The 14,438-nt window shown below is 36.6% G+C and overlaps 2 protein-coding genes across 2 annotated transcripts; one reads left to right on the plus strand and one right to left on the minus strand.

Moving 5' to 3' along the window:
* Positions 1–2,292: 2,292 nt before the first annotated feature.
* CysRS (cysteine--tRNA ligase, cytoplasmic) lies at positions 2,293–7,238 on the minus strand. Its single transcript, XM_066285361.1, has 10 exons — positions 6,886–7,238; positions 6,310–6,576; positions 6,042–6,258; positions 5,742–5,952; positions 4,592–4,830; positions 4,209–4,442; positions 3,654–3,972; positions 3,403–3,597; positions 3,132–3,343; positions 2,293–3,078 (listed from the first exon to the last, which is right to left on the minus strand). The coding sequence occupies exons 1-10, from the start codon at positions 7,062–7,064 to the stop codon at positions 2,956–2,958; spliced, it is 2,196 nt and encodes a 731-aa protein (XP_066141458.1). The 5' UTR covers positions 7,065–7,238; the 3' UTR covers positions 2,293–2,955.
* A 301-nt stretch (positions 7,239–7,539) lies between these two features.
* Positions 7,540–14,276, plus strand: MED14 (mediator complex subunit 14). Its single transcript, XM_066285360.1, has 11 exons — positions 7,540–8,001; positions 8,690–8,822; positions 8,978–9,754; positions 9,873–10,014; positions 10,085–10,289; positions 10,347–10,506; positions 10,559–10,763; positions 10,859–12,388; positions 12,484–13,313; positions 13,418–13,591; positions 13,792–14,276. The coding sequence occupies exons 1-11, from the start codon at positions 7,832–7,834 to the stop codon at positions 13,987–13,989; spliced, it is 4,524 nt and encodes a 1,507-aa protein (XP_066141457.1). The 5' UTR covers positions 7,540–7,831; the 3' UTR covers positions 13,990–14,276.
* The last annotated feature ends 162 nt before the right edge of the window (positions 14,277–14,438 follow it).

Genomic DNA, 14,438 nt, shown 5'->3' on the forward strand with positions numbered 1-14,438 from the left:
GCAGTATACAAATCGTACGAGGATAGTGCAAGAAGTACTCGACCTAATACTTAAAAAAAAAATAATTGGAAAATATTACATTATTTCTCAACATAGTCTTCTTTGAGATTGACATACTTTTCCCAGGAAAGTTCTATGGTTTGTATACCCTGTTTATTGCAAGAAGCTTCGAATGTTTTAAAATAGGCATAAATATCGAACTCCATTTCCTTATTAGTGGTAAATCTTTTTCCATCCAGCCATTTTTTTAAAACTTGGTAAGTGAAAATAATCTGAGAGGGCTAAATCTGGCGAATAAGGTGGGCGAAGAAAAAGTTCGAACCCAAGTAGATTGATTTTGACCGTCGTGATAACGGAAGTGTGGACTGATGCGTTGTCTTGATGAAACAAGACTTTCTTTTTCGCTAAATTGTTTTTCGTTTAGGGAGACAGTCAATAAAAATTATCCCACGTGCATCCCAAAAAACTGATGTCATCACTTTTCCTGCAGATGGAACGGTTTTCGCCCTCTTTGGAATCGCTCCTTGACTTTGAGTTTATTATTTTACTGTTCTTTCGTCTCAGCTGGGAAACGATGAACCCCTATTTCATCGATGGTTATGAATCGACACAAAAACTTCACTTTATTCTTACGAAACTCTGCCTCACACTTCTATGAAACACTCTCACGGGGTTGTTTTTGTTCATATTACGCATAAGTTTCTCATATCCAATTATTCCATCAAAATGCGATATACGGTACTTTTCAAATTTCCGTCATGTCTACTAACTCGCCCCATTTCAGCCAAAGGTATTTCAGGACAGTTTTGTGGATTTTCACCACAATACCTGCAGTAATCAGATCTGGAGTGCAATTGGATCGATCATGCGCAATTCGTCTTGGCAGCTCGTATAACCATCTTATATGTCAGGTACTTCTGGGACCATTCTTGTACCAGTAAAAACGACGATAAATCTTCATATTGCAGAAAAGTGATAGACAAATAAACTTGGAATTTCAGCTGCAACACGATATCCAAGATCCTGAAGAAAATGAAGAGCTAGATAATAAATGGTGTGAACACCGCTTCTGATGATTACCACAAATTATCTCCACCCTTTACTGAAGGCTCGTTTTTTTTCTCTGAATCTCAACCTGCACCTCGAGGATGCATTTTATTCTTAATTAATCAAAACTGAAAAGAGTAGGCCATTCTATCGCAACAACAACTTCTACTGGTGTATAAGGCGTTATTCAAAAAAAAATCTACCTCGGATATTTAGAACAAATAATCTGATGTTTTATCTGCGAATCAGCTCTTTACTGTATTGTCGATGTAACTTATTAGGCATTTAGTTAACCTTTTTTCACAATGCGCTTTGGCAGGTAAAAAACACGCGCAATTTACTCTCACAGGTGTTCCATTCAATTATCGGTTTAAAGTCAGGACGAGGCAGCAATAAATTACCTGTCATCTACCTGCCTTTAATCTTACTTGATCCCGTGCCATTCACATTGCAATCAAATTTATTATATCGCCGTTCAGGTAACAACTATTGACACTTCGGATAAAAAGTCCCATTTAGGTAAGTAGTTTAGACATTGATTATTGTTGCCAAGTATAAATGCCGCTGATTTATCATTCATCTGAAGATGCACCCTTTATTCGAAATCGGTACAATTTTTCCAAATATGTTATAAATTAATTATTTCAACACAATAGTAAACAAGAAATCGGAGTTAAGGAAAAATCTGACTGCTCGTTATAATACAAGCTGTCCTGGATCAGAATTCATCCACTCTACAGGAATCTCGTAAACCATAACAGATAAGGCTGTAGTCAAATTAGAGAAAAGTTACGCCTTCTGTGTTCTGCAAAATCATATTTTCAAAATGTGAAAAATTCCGAATGGATCCAAAGTTATTTCAGAAAAAACGTTTACATTCTCATTGCCATTTTTTCTCCTCTACAAAATGGTGTTTTTAGATTTTCAACGCGATGTTTCATTTCATCGAAACCATCATCACCTTTATTTTTTTTGTAATAGTTGACAAGTTTTATTTTACATTCAGAAAATTCTACTTTTTTCTGAACTCAATAATATATCACACTTATGATTTGTTGAATAGTTTTATTTTTAATATTGCACCATGTGCCTAGGTAGCTTCTGATGTAAACTTTTCAACATCCACAATAAAATTAATAGTTAGTGGAGGCATTAACTGCCATTAAGCATTCATGGTGGGGAATGTTAACTAGAGGAACTTTAATTTGCTTAATTTTCATATGGGTTTTATTAAATAAAAACACATTTTGTACTGTTGCTCACTGCCATAATTATTACAAAAATTTTATTTTTTAAAGTTAAAGATGTTTAAACTTAATTGTAATCAATAAATACTTAAGCGCAAACGACATAGTTACGGTTACATGGAAGGGCTTTAGTACTCTCTTCTTCAGAGTCGTAAAGTACTGGCATGTAACCAGGGGACCCTATAGCACCATAATACATCGCTTTCAACTGGAAGTCCCTAACCCAAAAATAACTTTAAGCCGTAGAAATAAAATAATTTTCGCTGCAAGAATGCACATCTCTCAAATTTAATAAATATCGACATCTAGCTAGATATGAAATTTCAACGCGTTGCGTAGGTTTAAATCAAACAAGCGTTTTCAAAGCCAATACACTAACAAAGGAGTACTTTGCCAAGTTAGTGAGAAAAGAAATTTGACAAAAAAATCCTCTTAAACTACAAATTTGTCAATGTTTTAACTGCACTCATTTGCCAAATCCGGCCACTGCAATTTCTATTATAAATACCTCCAGCAGTATTTCTTCCTAACTTGAGACGTTATGTTATAAATGCCTTTGTATTTCATATATATTTAATGCTCTTCAGGTATTTTAATTTTTAAAACTTAAAGTCGCCATCGATTTACTTCAAATAATTTGGGCGTAATCAAAAAATTATGGTCATGAATTTTGCGATGCCATATATTCGGCAAACTTTTTCTCCTGGGCATGGTACAGCTTTTGCAGTTTCTTGATCTGCCCTTTACTAATCTCCTTTCCATCCACGTCATGTGTTGGGAATCCCTATTTTAGCTAACGAATGAAATCCATGAAATATGCAATGAGGAAACTTTTACCCTTTCGTCGAACTTGGAATACTTGGTGGTTTCAGTTTTAAAGATTTCGCTGGGAGGGATCTTCATTTGGGCTTCTTTAGCTGCTTGAGCTGCGGCTTGTTCAGCTTTTTTCTTCTCTTTTTCCAGCATTTTCTCTAGTTCCGCTTGTTTCTTTGCTTCTCGCTCTTTCAGTAACTGATTTTTGCATACCAATTTTACAGCACTGCTTCCATCTAGAAGGAAAATGGTTTGTTCTAACCTTCTACTAATAACTTTGTTTCTAAACACTTACCATCTTTGTCCTCTAACCGCACTCCTAAGTTTGGTAATGTTTCGTCTCTGATATAATCGCATTCTTTCAAAATCTCGGTGGCTTTTATATTTCTGGCTTGAGATCGGACCTTATCCCTAAATTCTGCTAAAATACTTATGTAAGGCAATATGGTCTCCTCAGTAGATTCATAAGTTTCTAAAGAACTGTTAAAACCTGTTGACACAATAAATTAAAAATAAGACACCAAGAATTTAAAGGAAAAATCCTACCAATCTTAGGAATGCTAGGAGTGGTACCGAAAACATTTAACATTTTGGTAACATAAGCGGCCAAATCGTACAATAATATTTGATTAGGAGGTTTCCGTTCCCTAAGATAAATATTAGCGGTACTAACGAGATCCCGCAGAACGTCTAAGGTCGATCTAGTATCAATATTATCACATAAAGCTAAATGCACCTTTTCTTTGGATTCTAAAAGTTTTTTATTCAAAGCCAACTCCTGGTTCGACCATTTGGTGAAAGTCTCAAACGTTGTACGGTTTTCTCCCAAAGTACGAGTAACATCTTTCACGTTCAGGAAAAATTCCTAAAATAATGGTCAATCAAAAAGTCGTTATATATGGCGTTTGCGAAAGTAGTGCCATAAATATCTTCTAACCACCCAAAAAGATAAAAGCTTCATATAAACAAAATTTTTAGGAAGGAACTTATTGTACCTTCTATGATGAAAACGAGGCATTTTTTGATACATGTTTATATGACGTTTTCGTGCTATTTTGGTGCCTAAAATACGTAGTTAATATGAGACGAATTTAAGCTTACATTAAATAATTTCTCATACTGCAAAGCACATTCCATGGTGTTTTGGCTATAGTCGAGAGTATCTCTCCAAGAGTGAAGAAGAAAAGCAAATCTCAGTTGCCGCGCACTATATTTTGCTAAGGCATCCTGTATGCTAACAAAATTTTTCAAAGATTTCGACATTTTGCATCCGGCTATCGTTAAGTGACCCGAATGCAAGAAGTATTTCACCCATTCAGGGTTACCAAAGTGTGCCTAAAATAAGACGACATAAAGTTTGACCATTTAACATCGATTTTAATAATAATTGAAAGTATAGAAAGTGTGCAAAACATGATCAGTTACTTAAATATAAAATGATTTTTTTAAATGATACTCATATTTTACTTATATTTAATTCTTACTTCACTCTGAGCAATTTCATTGTCATGATGGGGGAACTTAAGATCCACTCCGCCGGTATGAATATCTAAATAAGGACCGCAAATCGCAGTCGCCATAGCCGAGCACTCAATGTGCCAACCAGGCCTGCCTAAACTCCAAGGAGACTGCCAAGTGGGTTCTCCGGGTTTGCTTTTTTTCCACAAAGCAAAGTCGTTGGGGGAGCGTTTTTCACTTCGCATATCCGCAGTCATAAGGTCACCTTAAAGAAAAGTATAATGCAGAAAGAGCATTGAGAGAAAATACAAATGGTATATTTTAAAAAGGAAACACTACTTTGTATCAATTTTTCATGTTATAAGCTCTGAGATAAAAACAACTATCAACCACATTCATCAAAGCGCAACACATTTACGAGCATTAAAGGAATATAATTGAACATTTGGCCATGCCTAATGATAAAACAGTTTAAAACAGAAAGCAATGAAATAGTACTAATAATATTTACATTATTTATATAATTAAAGCCCTCTTGGAGATCCGCATAGTAAGTACATTAACAGTGAAAAATTAGTTATTCAAAATCAAAACATTTTAATTAAGTACGATGCGAGTTTGCAATATAATTTGAGCTTAAATGTACTCAACAAGTGCATATTTATACAATGACTATAATCGTGGATGCACTTTATTAAATATTATCATTGCAAGATGCACCTGATAATAATTAAAAAGATTAGGATCATCACAATAATAAGTCGCGTTATCAAAATGCCTACTGACGAAATAAAGGTGAACAATGACCAGCAGGTTTACAGTTATTAGTAATATCAGTAGTAAACCGGTATAGATGAATGGACTTATCTTTTTAAACCTGTTGTCATTTAAAATGGAAATACACAGCTATCTACTTATCGCTTAACCTCACCACCTATTACACTGACAGTACAAAAAATTCAACAGGTGGGATGTTCCTCTTAAAATAAAAAAGTTGACCTCTACTTCACTGAATAATTGATTGAAAATATTCATATTATAAGGTCTAAATTTGAAAATTTGAGATAACTTATGGAATTACTAAATTACCCTTGATTAGGTCATTTTATTATACAACAAAATTTCTTATTTTCACATGAAATGAATCATCAAAATAATTAAGGTTAATTTGCTCACCTTCCCCTTCTTGCAGACTATTGAAGTCCCCATATGCTTCAGGAACCAGCTTGGCATAATGGTACTTGTCTTTCTTAGCAAAAGCTGCAACATCAAAATATACAGAACCATTTGCTTCATATCCGAAACCATTCTTCATGATCCCCTCAATAAAAGTGATAATCTCAGGAATGTGTTCGCTTACTCTAGTAAGCACATTTGGTCTCAAAACCTAATAAAAATGTCACTGGTTATAAAAGATTTCTCTTACACTTAATCACAAAGCAGCCAGAAAACATCTTACAGTCCCATAAATCTTACATTCAATGAATCCATATCCTTATGAAATTCTTCCTCCCAATGCTTGGGTAAAGCAGAAAATATGGCATTGTCTGTGACAGTACCCCCAAACTTGCAATCTAGCCAATCTGATAAGGGATCTTTACTTTCAATAATAAATCTTCTCTGGGCCTCTTCCAGAGCTGTTTTGCAATCAGTTTTAACAGCATTTTCCAAGTTTTCAATGGACTCATTTAATCTGCAGTATACTCATACAGTTTTAAAACATTTTAACTAATAGGTAACACACCTGGTAAGAATTTTCTCATACATGGGTACTTTGTCAGGATCTGTGTTTTCCTTAGCCTTTCTTGTTATATTATTAAGCACATTAGTGGCATCATTAATAACAGTTTGTAAATCTTTCTTCTCAGAAGCATACTTTTCGAAAAGGTGGTTCTGCCTAGCTCTTTTAATTATTTTATCATCAATATCAGTAATATTCATAACATACAGAACGTCATAGTTAAAATAATCAGTAAGGACTCTCCTCAAGATATCAAATGTTATGTATGATCTGAAATAGAGATAAGTTAATGTCCCCACTTCTTTTCATTACTTTGCTTGAACTGCACTGGTAGTATTCACTGAATTACAATGTGTAAGTACCAAAAAATTACATATCCTCAAAATGAACCAATCAAAGTATGTAAAATAACTACAATGGAACAGCTGGCAATGACATAGAAGCTAACAACTTGAACTCCAAGAACTTACTTTAGTAAACAATAGTATAAAGTACAGAAAAATATAATTAATCTTCCTTAGTAGCCAGATTTATGTCTATGGGGACTTTCAATATGAAATAACATGAGTAGAGCAGTACCTGGCATGGCCCATATGGGAGGCATCATAGACCGTAGGTCCGCAACTGTACCAATAAACTTTTTTTCCAGATAAAGGTACAAACACTTCTTTATGTCGGGTTAGGCTGTTGTACAGCTTCAAAACGGGCTGCTTCTCCTGCGGAGGTGGTGACCAAGGGGGCTGCACTCTCTTCGACATGTCGGTTAAATTGCCACGAATTCAGGATTTCGCTTTTATACGAAGCTTAACTGAACTTTATTACACAGAAATGTTACATCAGCAATTAATCAAACGGTTCTGACTACTTAAAAGATTTCCTCAAACACGCAATGTGATTGAGAATATGACTAATGAAAGCAATATATGATATGCATATACCTAACCTCAAAATTTCAAAAGTAGACAGAAATGACAATGACATTTTTGGACAGACCATATAATTTAAAATATAAAGGGGTGTTAAAATAATGTATTCTTCAACTAGTGTTGAAAATGGCATTTTCTGCCACTGATCATAAAGTTTATTAAATGAAACGAAACCGAATTTAGTAATTCGGACAATTTAATTAACATTAATTATATTTATTCAATCATTAATTCATAATTATTTATTTATTTTAACTTGATATCTGTCAGGTCACTTCCTGTCAATCGCTCCGAGATATTGGCCTTCGTATATTTGACTTCACTTGATTGCTGATCTTCACTAGTCACCGTCACTGGTCATTGTCGCATTGTTTGTTTTTGCAATTATTGGAATCTTTCGTTCTTTAAATTTTTAAATTTATTTTAAGAAAGTTAAATATTAATAACAAAAGTGTAGTGACCCTGTAAAACGTGAACATGAATTAAACTTCACCATTCACTTGCCACTAATTTGAGAAGGCACACTATTCTCAATTAACTGTGACTTCTGTAAGCTCAATAATTGAAAACTGTAACTAATAATTAAAAAAAAAACAAGAATGGCCCCGTTGCCATTGGAAGGACTGCAGACTCCAGTGGCCAATACTCTGGGTCAGGGATCTTTGGGTGGGCCACAAGAGGGAAATCGAGGAGGAATGATGTCTTTAGCCATGCTGATCGATTTTATTATTCAACGAACTTACCATGAATTGACTGTTTTGGCTGAATTGTAAGTACTTATTTCATCATGAAAATAGCTAGTTACCTTGATATCTAGGAATACTTAACTGTTATTATATAACATATAACATAATATTATATATATAATTATATATATAATATTATATATATATAACTCTTTAGTTTTTAACAAATTTATATCATTTGGAGGGTAGGTATCTGAAACTCATCTAGGAATCTGTGAGAGTGCCACATTTCAAAATGTTTTGGTAAATAATATGATTAATTCTTTCACTTTTGAAAGCGCACCCATGCTAAAATCATTAATCCCGTAGATATTCAGAAGACATATTTTAACATAAAGGGTTTATAATAACAAAAAAATTATGTATTTACTGGGATTCAGACTTCCAAAATCATTCATCATTTATCCAAACTAACCATGGATTTATATTCAGACCATCCTGCATTTACAATCTTAGAGATACTGTTTCATACAAAAAAAACATGTATATTTACAATGACATAAGTTGACGAGAAGAATTTTTTATTTGAAGTTGCAATGATAGATTTAAGTTACTGTGGCACTGGTGAAATAGCATCTTGGTACTCCTTGATACTCCTTACCCTTCAAATTTCCCTAAAAATATACACTAACAACAATTAAGCACTTATATACAAGGTGTCTCAAAATTAAATCTACTGCCAGACTAATCTAAAATTATCTCTACCTATAGATTACCAAGAAAAACAGATATGGAGAGGAAGATTGAGATATATAATTTCTCAACGAGAACCAGACAGTTGTTTGTTCGACTTCTTGCCTTAGTTAAATGGGCAAACAGTGCTTCAAAAGTGGAAAAATCTGCGGTAAGTGTAAATAATGGTTTTTTTATGGGTAGACCATAAACTTGACAAAAGAAAAAGCCTGATAGTTTTTGAATGAAAATATGCATAATAATATTTATTAAAGATGAAAAGAAAAAAACTGCTTTACTTTATTTATATTTCATGTAATATTTCAGAGAATTATGGTATTCCTAGACAAGCAATCACTTTTATTTGTGGAGACAGCTGACATGTTAGCCAGAATGGCCAGGGAAACTCTTGTCCAAGCCCGTCTTCCCAATTTCCACATTCCGGCGGCTGTCGAAGTGTTAACCACTGGAACATATGGCAGATTACCAGCATGTATTAAAGAAAAAATTGTTCCACCTGACCCAATAACAACCCAGGAAAAAAAAAACACTCTATTACGATTGAATCAGATCATTCAGCACAGGCTTGTAACTGGAAACCTATTGCCGCAAATGAGAAACTTGAAAATCGAAAATGGCAGGGTGATTTTCACAGTCCAACACGAATTTGAAGTATCACTGACCGTTATGGGTGATGGGCCAAATATTCCATGGAGGTTGCTGGAAATTAATATTCTTGTTGAAGACAAGGAGACTGGGGATGGAAAGGCATTGGTTCATTCTTTGCAAATACAATACATTCACCAATTAATCCAGGCCAGGCTTGTTGATAATCTCCAGCCTCTGGGTGAAGTTTATAATTGTCTGCATTTCTTCTGCCAGTCATTGCAGCTGGAAGTTCTATATTCTCAGACCCTTCGATTAATGCGTGATAGATTAGATGATCACATTCATGTGGATGAATACATTCCTGGAAGAAGTTTGACAGTATCATATTGGAGGGAATTGAGGTCTGAGTTGGGGTACAAATTGTCTATTCAAGTGGATCAACACAATCCTGCTAGGCCTTTTATGGTTGTTCATGTTCCATCTGTAGGGAATAAGGTACTCAAACTTTCTGTTGGTACATTTTCATTCTTGAGTAGACTAATTAACAATTTCATGTTTTAATAACAGTTTTAAGCTCTAAAAAGTGAATCAATTTCGGTACATGTTGTTTTAGGAGTCGGAAATTGCCGATAGAGCTATCAGAAGCGAGGTCCTTTCCATGGAGAGACTTTTGGTACATACAATTTATGTTAGAACTCGTAGCAGATTAGATGATATTAAGCTAGAATTTCAGGGTTTACTTAAAGATGTTGAGTGTAAGATTAATTCCGCATTTTATAGTAGCATGTATTGTGTTGAATGGTATATTTTTTCGGACATATGAAGGTACCTTACAAGGTTCACCAGCCATACTTTCAGTAGCTATTCTGCAACCCTGTCTTAGAGCAGAGCAATTGCTGATTACAGTTGATACTCATACTGGAATGTTGCAAAGTCATGTGCCCCAATATGATCCACCATTAATACCGGAGATTAACAACATTCTAAATGGAAACCATGCAAAACTTCCGTCATACATTTCGGAGTTAAGGTAGGTTTTTGTCATAACTTTAGAAATAACGGAATAGTAATAAAATATTTTATGAAGGTATTGGATTACACAAAGAAGATGTGAGAAAACCTTACAACATTTACCAGCGTCTGCTCACGAAAGATTGCCTCTGTTACATTCTCCTGACCACCCTATCAACAAAATCGGGAAACACCAGACATATATTCAGTTCCACAGGCATAGTAATGTGGTTTTGGTAATGTCTTGTTAGGGAAATTTTCATATTTGGTATAATATTTAATTTATAGATTGTCGAGTTTAATGAAAAAGAGGCAAATCCATGTGAAATTGATTGTTCATTTTATATGTGCGTGGTAAAACATTCGAGCATTGAGGACGATCCCAAAGATGAAACTATAGAGACGGAAATTCCGAAAGTCTTTTTAAAAGTTCAGACTCTGATAGAATTTGACTCTTTTGTAGCAACACATGGACCGTTTACTTCAATAGATGGTAAGTTGTCACTTATTTGGCACACTTTTGTCGGTGTTTCTTTAGTAATGTCCAACAGTTTTTGAATTATTTATCCATAACTGTGTATTTTTCAGGTAGTTTTGATCCAGACCACACTGAAGTCAATTCGTTGAAACGTAAAGGGGGCATCAAACCCGAATCGGCTACTCGAAGATCCAAGCAGCCCGCTTATTTTATGGCAGAGCTGGCGCACGTGGTGGCCATGTGTGACGAGCGATTACCATATGTCACTTTGGCTTTGGAGCTGACAAAGAAAGAAATCTTCCATCAAGGCCTACAAGTGGAAGCAAATGCCACTGGTTTAGTGCTGAAATTAATACAATTGCCTCCACCAACACGGGAAATTGGTCATTCCTCCGCATGGAAGGCGTTGCTGAAACGGCTTCTATCGGTTTCAATAAGAGTTGTAGGGAAGAACAATGCGAAGAGTTGGCTGGTAGAGTTCGTTTTCTATTCCTCCCCGTTGAACAGTCTGCATACCAAGGAGCAAGGTTCGCGGAGGCCAATTTACTTTCAATATGAAATGCTGACAGCGGATCAGACCGCAAAAACCGTGGAAATGTTACTGAATGACTGGTGGAAAATAGTGCATTTGTACACTTTAGTGCACGATCTAAGCGAGTACTTGAAAATTGATAAATTCACCTTCTTCAGTAATTTATTTTCGGTACGATCGTTTAATTACGGGAAGTTGGTGCTGTGCTATGGCCCGGATAAAGGCGCAATAGCACAAGTGGTGTGGGACTGTAAACTAAACATGTTCAAGCTGACATTCGGCGCAACACAGAGCTCCTTGAATGCCCATTCAATAATCCAAGAACAACTGGAATCCCACCTTAACGAGTTTAGGAATTTGGCCCAAATTGTGCAATTATTAAGTGAGACTTACGAGCCATTAGTGTCCTTAAGCAAACTCCCCACATTGCCGCAATTAGGAGTACATAATGTCAGCCAGAAAGTACCCGTACAAACATTCACTATCATGGCACAGTCATGTATCCTGATTCGCATCACTTATCAAGGGTTGTATTGTCTGGAATTGAAGATACGCGGTGGCGGTTTGGTGTCCATTCGTGATGGAGCTTACAGCCGTTTCGATATGTGCAATGTTGTCAGCGTTTTTTTCCCCACACCTTTACTTAAGGCATTTTTGTCCAAATATATTGATGAAAATGCTGTATTTAGACGAAGAAGTCACAGCGAGGACGACAACCCGCCAAGCCCTATGGAAGTCGATGGTGGCGGAAATTTTTTGGGCTCTCATCGAGCTCCGCAGTCTCCAGCCGGTGGGTCTCGCACAGAGCCGGGTCTTAGATTCCACCCTCCGTTAACACCTCCCTCGGGATCTAATCCGCACACACCAGCATCGCCACATACTGCAAATATGACACAAAATGCCCATAACGGGTTCGGTTCGAGCCCTGCCACTTCGTTTAATTTAGCCTCGCCCACTTCGATTTCGAACAATATTAATCCGAGTCCGATGCCGCATCCTAGTCCTTCAGGGTTAGTGCCCAATTCTCCTTTAAATCCACAGTTGGCTAGTCCTGGAGGGTTGCTGAACAATTCCAGTCCAGGACCGCAGCAAGGTGCTAATATTCCCGGTAAGTAAGTCAGTATATTATAAAACTACTTTAAATTTTCTCGCTCTTTATCTTAAGTCTAAAGTTCCCAAATGAAATTGGATTTTACATTTCAGGTCATTCACCAGTTGGAAGCTATATTCCATCAGGACACACCGACGGAAGTCCTTTCCCCGCATCTCATAGCCCCGCAGCCTCAAACTGGCCAGGTTCACCCGGTATGCCGCGGCCATCTCCCGCACGACCAGGCCAATCTCCCGGTGGTCCCATTTTGCACAGTCCCCAACAAGTAGACCTGAGGGCTGGCAATCACTTGTCTCGTGTGTTACCCCAACGCTCCTGGGCAGGCGCCGTCCCCACTCTCCTTAGCCACGAAGCTTTGGAGACTTTATGCTGCCCTTCGCACCATCCTTTGGGTATCCCTGGTCCGGAAATGAGTCCGCTTGAGCGATTTTTAGGGTGTGTCTATATGAGAAAGCAACTGCAACGATACGTCCACAATGAGCAATATTTAACGAATATTCCGACAAACGAACCCGGAATGAATCATTTCAAAGTTAACGATTTACTGTTGTGCAGGGTGGGATTGAACAGTCAATACCTGCAGAGTTTGCACATAAAAATTTCTCATGTAACGGAGCACAAAGAAATTTATACTGCCGAAGAAATCCAGATCTTGGAGCGATTTTTTGAAGTCAGGGTGGCAGCTCCGCCTTATAAGCCAACGAACACGTTCACATTTTGCAGTATGTTGAACAGTCCGCCCAATGTCCTAAAGGATTTCATACAGATCATGAGGTTGGATATTGCGGGGCCGCATTTAGCGCAGCAACAGGGAATGAAGTGGTCCGTGCAATGGTTGTTGAGGATTCCCCCTAATGCTTTACCTATTGTTCCAACAGGGACGCAGGGAGTTATGGGAATCAGGAATAAAATATTGTTCTTCGTAAGTAGTTTCAAAGTATTTTAGTTCTTAAAGGAAGCGTCAAATATTTACTTCATAATTTCATTCAAGTGCCATTTCTGAAAGATTTTTGTCACTGTTTTCAGCTTCAAATAACCAGATTGGGTTATCCAGCAAGTGCAGATCCTCCCTCAATAGTATTACCCTTAATCTACGACATCACGGGTAATATGACACAGTTAGCTGAAAAGCGTGACATCGGATCTCCACCAGCAATGACTGCAGCGAGTCAAGTTCTACGGCATTTCTGTCAAATGCAGGTATATACTTTTACGATCTAAGTAGAATATACATTGTAACGAAAAATCAAAGAGTTGTTTCTTACTCGTGTGTAGCAAAGTGAACTTTTTCAAATGCAATTAAAACGAGTCACCTTGTAACTCATTTTCACTAATTGCTCTCTATCCCAGACTTATTTAGTTGACACCGAGTTTTAATGCAAGTCAATCTTAATTTCCAGGCCGGTACAGTCGAATGCACCGTCTTTCCCGCATTACGGGAAATCCTGATGAATCTGACTTTCCCCTCAGATCCCCAACAACCAAATCCGCAACAAGGAGTGCAACAAATCCAGTCTCCAGCCATGGCCATGTCGGGCCAAGGTGGAAACCCAGGATATCCGTCCCACATGCAGGTAGGGATGATGGGACCACAATAGTACTTACTTGACAGCGGTTGGTGGGGCCAATTAAAACGAACTTTTTCATAAGTTTATTGGAAGATTTATTTGAATTTACCAAGTGCAACTGTACGGTTGTTACTGCGACGAATTTGAAGCTCATTTAACAATACTTATATGTATTTTTTTTTCTGAAAAAGCCACCCCATGCCGTTATTTTACAACTGATTAATGTGGAGAGTTGTATTTATTAATTTGTAAATAGCTGTTTTATAATGTACTTATGTGTTATTATCAAAACTAAATATAAGTAAAGGAGATTTTAATGGTGTTAATCCAATGGTGTTAAATCCCAAGATTGTGGAAGCCAAGCGACCAGATCTTTACCTTTCTGCATAATTGGTGTTAACGAATCTCTTAAATTTCTTTCAAAACCTGCTGCTTTAAGGTTATGGGAATCTCTTCCACATAATATACGATCTCAGCCA

Source organism: Euwallacea fornicatus, chromosome 8, assembly GCF_040115645.1.
Source record: "Euwallacea fornicatus isolate EFF26 chromosome 8, ASM4011564v1, whole genome shotgun sequence".
NCBI lineage: Eukaryota > Metazoa > Arthropoda > Insecta > Coleoptera > Curculionidae > Euwallacea > Euwallacea fornicatus.